The sequence below is a fragment of the Arabidopsis lyrata genome, assembly GCF_000004255.2.
Source record: "Arabidopsis lyrata subsp. lyrata unplaced genomic scaffold ARALYscaffold_7, whole genome shotgun sequence".
Classification (NCBI taxonomy): domain Eukaryota; kingdom Viridiplantae; phylum Streptophyta; class Magnoliopsida; order Brassicales; family Brassicaceae; genus Arabidopsis; species Arabidopsis lyrata.
Window position 1 is genome coordinate 8,619,955 of NW_003302549.1, and position 12,542 is coordinate 8,632,496.

At 34.9% G+C, this 12,542-nt stretch overlaps 1 protein-coding gene and 1 pseudogene across 2 annotated transcripts; one reads left to right on the forward strand and one right to left on the reverse strand.

Annotated features, from left to right (window-relative positions):
• Positions 1 to 689: 689 nt before the first annotated feature.
• On the reverse strand, positions 690 to 1,264 carry LOC9305893 (annotated as a pseudogene). Its single transcript, XR_002330438.1, has one exon. The product of XR_002330438.1 is annotated as a putative lipid-binding protein AIR1 (transcript).
• A 3,039-nt stretch (positions 1,265 to 4,303) lies between these two features.
• Positions 4,304 to 5,466, forward strand: LOC9303839 (putative lipid-binding protein AIR1). The gene has a single exon (XM_002867721.2). It carries the CDS (start codon positions 4,862 to 4,864, stop codon positions 5,234 to 5,236), a length of 375 nt encoding a protein of 124 aa, XP_002867767.1. The 5' UTR covers positions 4,304 to 4,861; the 3' UTR covers positions 5,237 to 5,466.
• Positions 5,467 to 12,542: the final 7,076 nt, after the last annotated feature.

The window sequence follows — 12,542 nt, forward strand, 5'->3', positions numbered from 1 at the left end:
CAGGGCCGGCCCATGGGTAAAGCCCATGAAGCAAGGGCTTTAGGCATCAAATAATTATAAGTAGTTTTAGGGGCATCAATTTTTAAAATGTTACTGTGGTCTAGTGGTTAGATTGAAGTCTTTTGTTGTACAGGTCACGGTTTCGAATCCCATACATGTTAAAACTTGTATTTTTTTTTATAACAGCTTTTGTTAATGGGCCAATTTTTTTTTTGCTTTAGGCACTCAAATAGTTTGGGCCGGCCCTGGTACAGGCCACGAAAAAAAAAAGGTTTATTCCCTACAATACTTCTCCTATAGGACAACGTCCATTCGTAGCTGTAACTCTGATTACAAAACTCTTAGTCTGGAGATTATGCAGTTTCTTACTTAGATTTAATCTAGGAAGCAATCTTTAGGAAGAGTTCAAGTGTATGTTTGATTGATATCTCCAATCAAAAATGCTCCAGAGACAACCTAGTGGAAACAAACATGTCTTTTTTTGCCGTTTCCACTTCTCTCATCAGCAATGTAATTCTCGGTGACTAGCTTTTTGAGCTCATTAATTATGATATAGGAGGCATTTTTCTCTGAAATTCCATCACTTGGTAGATGCTAGCATATGTAGAGAAATTTTGTACGTTCGGCTGTTACAGTGATGTTTGTTTGTGATGGGCATTTATTTCAAGCAAACATGAAGAAGATAGTAATGGAACAGCCAAACATGTGAAACACCATCCAGGTTTCATTTTATTTCAAACATAAGATAAAGACATAATTACTTACTTTAAAAAAACACATAGTTGCACCATGAACCGATATTACGGAACTAATTGTATGCTTATTTTAATGATCCTAATACATATAAGACCCTGTATGTTGTTTACTTATGCAAGGCAGTTGTAACCAGGTTGTATCGGCAAACGGCAGAGACCAAGAAGCCCATTAAGCCTCAAATTGAGGTTGATGGTGATGCCGAGAAGGTTAAGTATATTGAGTCTTAGGGCCTCGCATGCACATACAGACACAAGAGGAGCATTAAGACCAGATAAAATAGAACAACATTGGGCCACGTTGCTGGTGGTGAGGTTGATGAGACCAAGTACGTTGACGCAAATCCCCAAGTCAGACTGGTTAAGAGGACACAAAGGTTTGGGCTGAGGTGAAGCCCAAGAAGACGAGATTGAAGGTGAGGAAGAGAGCCATGATTGTTGTCATGTTCTTTGAAGCCATATTGTGAAAATGCTAAATAAGATTTTGATGATTGTAGTAGTAAATTAAGGAGTGTGAGCAGGGGCGGACCCATGTACACACTTGAGAGGTCAAGTGACCTGGTCAAATTTAGAAACTCTTAAACAATTTTGAGCAAAATTATTAATTGACCTCTGTTAATTTTTCAGTTTGCACGCTTGTCCATTTCTGGTTTCACTTAAAAGGAAAAAAAACATTCAATGTTTATTTCCTTTCTTAACTTTTTAATGACAATTATAACATTAAATACAAATTGAGTATAAAAATCCTACGAAAATATCCTATTTCTGGTTTTATATTCAATTTTATTATGGTATAATTGCTGTAGATGCAATCTCCATCAAATGCCACTATCAACAATTTATAATTAACAAAGTTAATCTATAAATGTGAACAATTTTTTTTAGATATTGAAGGATATGCTAAGTTTTTCTTCTATTTAAACTAATCATTTTCGACATTTTTCATTTTATTATTATAATAGTTTATCTTTGAATTATTTTTTAAAAATGCAATAGTTTTTCTCAAAATTTAGTGCTTATTTTTAAAGGGATTTTTCTGATATTTTATTTATAAAATATATATAACAAAATAAATTATTTACGATAATATTTTTGTACCGGGTAAAAAAAATTTCTGGATCCGCCACTGAGTGTGAGTTATATTAGTCTTGGAGGTGAAGGTATGTATTTAACTATTTATAGTGTTTAGAAGCATTAATTAGTTTGGTATACGTAGAATATTGTGACTATAATAAGAGTTCTCTAACGTAAAGTCATTTTTTGTTTTTGATAAAGTCTAACAAAAAGTTAATTGACAAAATTGCAAGTACGGTTCAAACGTAGAATAGCGAAATCGTGGAAAATGAAATAATTTTGCAGAATGTAATAACTGAAAAAAAAAAACTTGGTTTAATTGAATATCTGCAAAAATTTGGTTGCAGTGTTATAAATTTCTATATTTAGTATACAGCATTATTGGTTAATGAAAAATATGATTCAACTAAAAATTGTTATCAGAAAAAGACTAAACATATAATTAATGAAATACGTAGCCACAGTTGTAGCTTTTGGTCCCTCTAAGTTGCAGTTTCAGTTATTCTAGAGGAGAATGTTTGGCACGTCCATTTAGAGATGCGAACATACATTTCGTGAAGCCCCAAAACTCTATAATAAAGTTGATATCTCATATTAAAACTATATGATATTAATACAATCAATATACATAATCTACTTATTTGTGTTAATGATGTCGTTGTATCACCGATTCACCGTACACGTATAAAGATTGCATAATGCATGTTGGTGTTTGAAATTTTTTTTCGCATTAATGCATCACCAGTAGAATATATGGACTTTTTTTTATCCTAGAAAATAGACGCATTAGTTTAATATTTTTAATCATTTCTACTAACTTAACATTTCTAAGAAAAACTTAACATTTCTAATAGCTTAAGATTGCCAAACTTCTTTATTGCTTTCTTTTTTTCCATTTACCAAAAGTTTCCCCAAATTTTATTAGGGTTTTGGTGTAAATTTAAAGTAAATATACAGAAATGATTTCCTTTTAATGAATACCATATTGATGAAAAAAATAGATGGAATCATATTTATTCACTAAAAATATAGATGGAGAATTGGGTGTATTGGAGTATTTTTGTTGAACCAACCAATCAGCCTATTTAAGACGATTTTCGTTCAATGTTGAATGGTTAATTAGTATAATTTGATTTGGTCTAATTCGGTTGAAATTCTCACTCTAATTGTAAATTATCAGCAAATGAATGTAAAAATGACACCAAAGGTTTTTTTGACCATACAATTGTATTGCCAACAAAGGAATTTTTTTGGTTTAATTCTTGCAAGACCTATCTATATTTTTGCATTGCTAACAAAGGAATTGCATGCCTACGGTTTTATGCAAAGACAAGTTTTAAGACTTTGGTCTCCATTATCTTTTAATTGTACTAGATCTGAAACTTGAGATCGGCTAACAAACGTGTAAACAATACAAAAAGTAATATAGTCATGTAAATGGAATCAAAAGAAGAAGAAAGAATTGGGAGGCCCATAATCAAAAGGCTTGATGATCAAGGTTAATTACGTAGAGTGAAGCCCACCTTTAAGCCTAAAATGAAGAAGTTTGGCAATGGAACATGTGGCACAAAATCATCGTAGTGAACATCTTAAAGTCCTATAAATTACCCACAAACCTCAATTCATTTCAGTTCACCAATATCCGTACAATAGTCCTTCTTTAAGGACATATATTTAACCTTGGAAAAATGAATCCAAAATGTTCAAAAACAACCATAGCCCTCTTCTTTGCATTTACCATCCTCCTCATTGGCGACGCCGAAGCTAATAGCCGGCCCCGCCCTAGACCACCACCTCCACCACCACGAACCCCAAGAACTCCCCCAACTACTCCTCCACGGACACCACCTTTGTCTCCCCCTAGGAATCCACCTACACCGCCTCCGCGTACACCACCAGTTCCTCCTCCAAGGACTCCACCAACGCCTCCCCCGCGTGGCAGATGTCCCAGGAATGGTCTCCCACTACAAATATGTAGCACTATCCTAAGTATTTTCGATGGTTTCCTAGGATTTGGAAGGGCGCAGCCATGTTGTTCTCTCATTCGTAATCTTTCTGATGCTGACGCACTTGCTTGCCTTTGTGAATCAGTGAGAGCACCAAGTGGCAGTCTTCCTCCTAATATCATCAATCTTTATAGGACTTGTGGTCGTAGCATTCCCCCAGGCTTCACTTGCCCATGACCATCTCCTTTCCCCAGAATTAAATAAAAACCTACTTACTATATATATACACTTAAACCATAATTTTCTTTTGTTTCTCTATACTTTATTATAATAATGTAATAAAAATAAATAAAGTTTGTATGGGGTTTTCGATTGTCTTTCTTTTAGTTTTCGAAACACGTTGGAGTTATAAGTATCGCTACGGAAAAACAAAAGTAACAGAAGAACTTGATACATACGTAAATTCAACTCTCAAACAAAATGATTGCATTTATTGATCCCCGGTTCAATAAACCTCAAGTATATTCATTTCTTAGAAAATGAAAGGATCCTCAGTAATCAAAGGTTTCCTTCTAAATTAGATCATGATTGGCGTCGGTTCCTATGAGTAAAACATAGAGTTACATTTGAAACCTCAAGTTATTGATCTATATATATACAAAGACGGGGATGGAGATTTCAGAAGTTTCATTTCGTTACATTACCAGCTGAGCATAGAATTACATTGGAGAATGAATGTGGTAGATCAATTTTAATTATTTAGAAGACATGAAATCCGGGAAAGAAAACTTATATTGAAGAAGCACTGTGAATTTTTTTTAAAATAAAATTTTATTGTGTTCTTTTTAAAATCTATATATATTGAAAAGCCAAGCTAGATATTTGGTGGCGTAAAGGTGAATAATAGAGAGAACCAAATACTTGCCTAAATCGCTAAAGCCTCATTAATTATAAAAGAGTAATGTTAGGTAAAAAATTAAATGATAAACAAGTGTTTTTAATTCCAAGGCATCTCTTGGCTCTATAAATACATACCACATAACCTCATCGAAAGCATCCACACACTTTCATATTCACAAAATAAAGAAAATGGCCTCAAAGAGCTCAACCACCATTTCCCTCATCATCATCCTCCTTATCAGCCTCGCAGAAGCAGACCTCTTAAGCTCGCCTTCACCGACCAACAACTTTGGCACGTGCCCCAGAAACCCATTGCAACTAGGCGTATGTGCCAACGTCCTTGGCCTAGCCAATGTTACAGCTGGAGACCCCAGAGCACGACAGTGTTGCACTGCCATCAATGGCCTCGCTGATGTTCAAGTAGCCGATTGTCTCTGCTTTATCTTCAGGCCACTTCCTTTGGTTTTTGCAATCGATGAAGCTGTTAGAGAAATCTTTTTTGCTTGCAATAGGGTTTTTCCAATCGGTTTCCAGTGCCCACCACCAACAGTAACCACCCCTTAATTCCCCTAATTCAGAGCCCTATCCGGTGTTTACTTGCACTATAAGTTTGCTGGCACCACAAGTATGGGTTATCTATTAATGTTTTACAGTGTTGGTGTGTGTTTCGTTGTTGATTAGGACGTAATTATAAGGACTCTCGATGTTTTATTAAAAAGGACTGTATGTTGTTATGCATATCTATTAATGTCTATGAAGAATAATAATAAATAAAGTATAACACCTTGTGTCTCTTCTTGTCTCCCATATGCTTTGTTAAAAGGAAAAAGAAAATTGCGAATATGATTTAATCGTGTATAGATTTTCCACAATACACTCTTTTATACTTTAATGGTTTATTCAACATAAACATAATCAAAACTAACAAACACTATTAATTAATTATAAATCAATACCTTGTAATAATACCCCAATAAAATATAGGCAGTAGACAAAAATAGCACCAAAAAAGTTTTTTTTCCCAAAGTTAATATTATCCAAAATCTGGATATGTTAAATTAATTATACATAATTTTGCTTTTATTGGTAAGAAAATATAATCACTGATTAGAAAGGGTATGGACATATTTTAATATGAGGTTACGTACTCGTCATTGTCCTGTAATAAGTGATTGTCAGAACTCAGAAGTATGTGATTCCATACTCTGAATTCATTCATTGAAAACTAGCTCTATTTTCCAAAAATAATAGAAGAAACATTTCACATTACAGTTCATAAGTAAATGCCTGTGGTCCAAGATAAAAAAATAATAACGATCTCTATCTTCTATGTAGTGCATGCTCGGTGCTCCGATTTACAGTGCATATTCAATTTTGTGATTATTTACCCTACATACTTGTACGTTTTTGTTCAAACAGGCCTAACTTAGGCTCTAAAAAATATAGCCATTTTTAGGTGTAGCTCTTATAACCCATGGCCAAATGACCAAGTTTGTTGTTCGTGGCTAGATGTCATGGTTTTTTTTATGTAGCAAATCCGTTGCTAAATAACCACGGTCCACGGATTAGCTAAAGAAAAGGTAATGTAGCTAAAGGTCACCAAATTTAAACTGTTTTAATGTGGCCACAAAATTTATATGGCCATTTTGAAGGGTTCTCTATAACTTCTAACTAGAGATAGTTGAATAATTACATACATAATTAATCAATGTAATTAATGAAACTTTTAGGATCCTAGCCCGAGTAGCGAGAAGAAGTTTGGCAAAAAAAATTTATGGTACGTAAGAACAATCTGTCAAAGACCCAAAATCTATACTAAAGTTGACATCTCAAAAATAGAAAGATAAAACATGCGTGCAATATTCAAACAACATACTTGTGTATAGAAAAGGAGAAGATAATAGTTCATATATTTAAGAAATATATTGTTAATATGTTCAATATATAGCCTTACCATAGAGACGTGGTTGCCAAGGTACCTTAGATTGTCTCAATCGGTCATCCCTAAACATCTATATATATGACTATTAATCCATGGAACATTACCCACCCATTTACACCCAAGCTACAAAACCCTTTACTTCAGGCTATTCTTTTACGTGTACATGTATATATTCATCTAAACGACATTGGTAATTTTTTTACCAAACATGTTAAAGTCACTTACTCCAGGTTTTACATGCCCATGACCATTCCTTGCACTTGTAATTACATCAATAAACTGAAACTTACTCACTTTACACTTACACTATAGCTTAAAGCCCTGTAAATTTCTTTTTACTTTCTTTCAAAAAAAAAAAAAAAAAAACCAATGTTGTGTTGGCCCAGTGATAAATCTTCCAGGTGGACATACTGGGTTCGACGCCCGTTAGGAGGGATCTCTTTTCCAAAAGAGATGAATTTAACCTGGTGTGGATCCCGCCTCTGGAAGATGTAGGGCCTTCGGGCTTGAACTTCTAGATTTTCAAAAAAAAAAAAAAAAAAACAATACTAATGTAATATAACATCTAATGGCTTTATGTATATTAGTTATGTCTTTATCATTGTTCTGTTGATCACACTAAACAATTTGAGTTTAGAGATATATCTAGAGAAGAAAGTACAAAAAAAACAATATTTGCGTGAAATTGAATGAAATGAAATGCTACCCAAAATCAAATCTCAAAATTAAACAAAATGATTGCATAATCTAATACTCTTCTTTATATCAGCTTATATATATATATATATATATATATATATATATATATATATATATATATATATTTTAAACAGGTTGAAAGTTCCAGTCCGATATTAAAACTAAATTCTAAGACCAACAACTGCTATACACATTCATTGCTCGCAAGACGCTTACAGTTCTCTTAACAATTATAATTATAAAAGTTTTGAACCAAATAAGTATAGAGAAATAAAGCCGGAGTGGACCGGACTGAAAAAATTATGTGGGTTTTTACGGATTCCAATTTACTTGCTTGCCCCTAACAAGTAAAATAAATAAATGGTCAAATTATGTTTAGCCTAACAAATAGACTTGAAGGCCAAGGTAACTTAGAATGCCCTCACGCCTAACCAATCAATTGAAAGATTTGGAAGATGGATTCATGAAGCATGCCCACTCATTTACTCAAGCAACAAATTACTTAATCGATCACAAATTTTGGATAAAATTGAACGTTCCAAATCTCTAAGTATTGTCCAATTTTGTTTTTCTTTTAAAGATGTATATAGTACTCACTTCCATCTTAAAAGTATCCTACTTTTGGAATGGATAAATAGAAAAAGTGTAGACTTCAATCACATTCAATAGAAAAACGTCATAACTTAGGTGAATGTAATATATTTTTAATTTACTCGATCTTGGATATATCATTGGACCAAAACAAACGCTTAAATAGAACACAAAATAAATAGGATCGGAATATATACCATTTAACAATAAATAAAGAAGAAGAAAAAGACCAACTTTAAAAAACCACAAAAAAAAACTCCAAACCAAGTCGTTCATGGTAGTGAAATTGTTCTACTCGAAACCATCATCTTATTGTAGAGTATGTATATATGTAAAGGGTAGATTAGTCTTTCCTTAATCCCTAGTTCCCTTTCCCTACTAATCTCACTATATATTGTAACATTCTCACCATAATGAATAACACACAATCTCATAAACTTATACCCCGAGGCTTCACCTGCCCTTGACCACTTCTTTGTCCTCTTCTATTTACCTGAATTCACTAAAGCTTACCACTAAAACCATAACTAAAGCCTTGTGCTTTTTTTTTTTTTTATGTTCTACCTATAATAATGTATTAAAACATCAATAAAGTTTATGTTGACATTTACAATATGCCTTATTACTGTTTCCCTAATTACGCTAAACATTGTAGTTTATAGATCTCTAAAGCATAAATAATCTCTAGAACTGAATGAACCAATACTTATATTGTGAAAGCGCCACGAAAGCAAGATTTCTAAAGCTTTTGAAATTTTTTGATTCCAAAGTGCGAAGCAGACTCGTGATAAAGCTTATGTGCTTCCTAGATGCTTACACAGTTTTATTTTCTTCTCTATAACTTTGCTTCAATATTTTTCAGTAATTGGAAATATCCGTACATATGATTAGATTCAGTACAGAACCTGTGGACGTAATAAGCTTTCTTCGCTCATGGTTAAGCACTTTACTTTTTATTAACCTTCACAACTCTTATAAAATATGGGGCAAAAAATTTTTTGTTCTTGATTGTTAGTTCAAGGTTTTTACTTGTAATAAATCACGACACCGTATCATGATGTAAAATGTTGTTAAACCTAAAGAGTACGCGTGCCGGCTTTTATTGGTTGAGTTTTTATGGAAAGCTCTTCTTCATAAGGTAATATATATCTTTCACATGTTCCCGTCTTTTGAAGGTGCTACTGCTACATTAATCGCATTTAGTTTGTCTTCATATAATATGACTCATACACATATTTTTTCTCTCGAACTTTTAAACTATGTCCACATAGTTATATATTATTATATTGATATGTTTTGAATCTGATAATTTATTGCTCGCGGTAATACAGAGTTTTATTGTCTAGTGAGGGCCAGAGGGTCCATGAAGTGATGCACCCCTTGGCTAGAAGTAATTTTGTATGGATCGTTGTTTTCAGTCTAGAATATCATATTTGGGCCTACGCTCGTGGACTCAAATGGTTTAGGGCTGAATTATGGTTACTTATATTTACTCTTGTTCTCTTTTCTACCAATTTTTTTTTTTTTTTCGTCTAAATAATTCATAAAATAGAACCAAAAGAGAAATAAAAAATTGGGATACATGGTGGAATACTATCACCGGCGGGACTCTAACCCCCGGAAAACTAAGCCGGCGGGACTTTAACCCCCAGAAACTAAGCCCAAACAACGGGGAAACAAACATAAAACTAAAACAGAACTAGAAAAGCTTAGAAATTTTACACAGAAAAGCAATAATTTTTTATCCGAACAATCCAAGATCGCAAAAACTATCAGGTTAACAACAAAAGAATAGACCGCAACCTAAAAAGCTTTCGATCAACTTGCCTCACTTGATAATTAAGAGTCTTCATAAGATAAACCTTGGGATACCATGAGAAGCGGAACGGTGAAACCTCAGCCCAACAAGCAGAGACCGTTGAAATCGCAGTGGCCGGAGATGTCAAGTAAACGACTTGAACCGGTAAGAGGAACCCAAACCTGGGCGGATCTCGCCCTAGATCCGATCGTTGGAGCTGTGTGAGGAAACCCAAAAAATTGGGTCGCCTAAACCGATTCACCACCTCACCGACAGTGAGTGGCTTAGAGCCATCGCGGTTTGGGCCATGGAGGGTCAGGTAGAAAAAGAATTGAAACCTGCAACAAAAACAAACCAAGCAAACCCTAGATCTGAAAGGAGAAAAGGAAGGAAACGAAAATTCGCATCCAAATCCGAGATCTCTCCACACACGAAACCATAGCTAGCTAAAAAACAAAAGCTCAAAAGCCGATTCGATGATGTGACCGTGGTGGCTCACACGCGCCGGTCGGAAACGAAGACCTAGTGCGTATTAGGACATAATGTTCCACATCGGAAGTTGGAAGGGATCCTAAGTAATATATAAAGGATATGGGCCACCCCACTCATTGCCAATTGGTTTTGAGTTGGAAGCCCATATTCTAATATGGTATCAGAGCCCGATCCACACATGTCCAACCCGATCCGACCCAAAGATGGTCCAATCATCGACAAGGCCCAAAATTGATGCCGTCGATCTAAGCCCGAACATTCCGAGATTAATGGCCAAAGAGCCATCATCTCGAGGGGGCGTATTAGGACATAATGTCCCACATCGGAAGTTGGAAGGGATCCTAAGTAATATATAAGGGATATGGGCCACTCCACTCATTGCCAATTGGTTTTGAGTTGGAAGCCCATATTCTAATAATGCGGCGGCGGGAAGAAAAAAGAAGAGAGAAGGGAGAGCAATTAAAAGGAGAGAGAAAACCAATGTTGTGTGAAGTTCTTCTTTTGTCTACCAATTTATATACTAGATCTTTTTACTTGTAATAATAAAATCAGTTTTCTTTCTTTGTTGATGTAGCCAGCATCTTTGGTGAACCATATGTGATATGTGCGTCTTTCTTTGCATTTATATTTTAATTTGTTCGTGTCCGTTATAGTATCCCACATAAAATGGAGTATTGTGGTTGAAACGCTTTTTCGATGATAAACGAAGTTGTGGTTGCTCAGAATCGAAGCATGTTTCCGCGAGACTAACCTGACTCCGAATAAAATTAATAGCAAGGTAGTAGATACCAAACTGTAGCAAGATACAACAATAGGAAAGAGGTTTGGCCACGAATTAATAATATACGTACAAATTTTCGGTCGATCCCCAAACCCTATAATAAAGTAAATATCTCATAATAGCAAGAGACCACTAATTAATCGACCGCTTTCGCAGCAGTAGCTCTAACCTCTTGATTTTAATTTTTTTTTTTTTTTTTATTGCCCGTAAAGGGATGGTAAAATATTTCATAATAGCAAGATACCAGACTTCTAAACGTATGTGTATGGACTTTTCCTTTTCCAATTGCAAAGAAAGTGTGAAATCTTTGACGACTTTATGCTACCAAACTTAAACTATATTTTAAGTTATTTATGTAATATAGCTGAGTTAATTAGTTGTTTAGTTATTAACTTCGAACCAAAATATTTATATACCCAGTAACCAAAAAAAGAATAATTAGTTAATGGTTTAGCCATAATATACTAGTAATTTACTTACTCATGTAGAAAGAAAGTATCAAATCTTTGATAAAACTTCTATGGATATTCAGTGGCATTCAATAGAAAAAAAAAATCATAGTACCCGAACTAATTCTGGAATGATCTTAACTTGTCAAAAGATTTTCTACAAATCAACTTTGAATATAGCATCGGACCAAAACAAGTGATCGAATATATAGACCAAGCAAATTTTGTTAGCGGGGGGATTTTGCATATCACGTGATATCTTTTTTTTTTTGTTAATGAAGAACCAACAAATAAATTATATAGTCCAAAATAAGTCAGTTGATTCATGGGAATGGTTGCTTTACTCGAAATTAATTGTCACTACAGATAACAACTCTTATCGACTACAAATTCATATCAACCAATGTAAGTTGCAAAACACGGGCCGTATACATAGTTAACACAATATCACAAAATGATAATAGTTATACCATTATAGAATTAAGTTACTTATTCTCTGTGATTAGGTAAGAATCATAGCGCCTAAGGACAGACTAGCTTCAGCATAAGCCCCGAACACTTTGAGCTGTGAGTAGTGAAACCACCTCTGAGCCTTAACTGGGAAAACTTAGGTTTGGCAATTTACATATCTAGTGGATCTCCAAAGGCCCTATAAATACCCATAACTCCACTACACTTCAATTCACAAGTTTCCGTACAGTTTCCTTTTTGTGAGGACAAAGATTGCCTAAGAACAAAATGGCCCCAAAGGGTTCAACAAAAACCTTAGCTCTCTTCCTTGCACTGATCAGCATTGTTCTCCTCGGCCAAACCCAAGCCAAAAACCGTCCCTATCTCCGCCCACCTCCCCCACGCTTTCCTCCGCCACCATGTCCAGTATGTATTTGTCCAGCACCACCACCTACGGAAGTTTTACCAACGAGTCCACCCACCACACCACCGGAAACACCTCCGACCACACCACCAGAAACACCTCCAAATACACCACCGGAAACACCCCCAAACACACCACCGGAAAATCCTCCAACCACACCACCTGAACACCTCCAAACACACCACCAGATACTCCACCAACACTTCCACACAAACACACCACCGGAGACACCTCCAAACACACC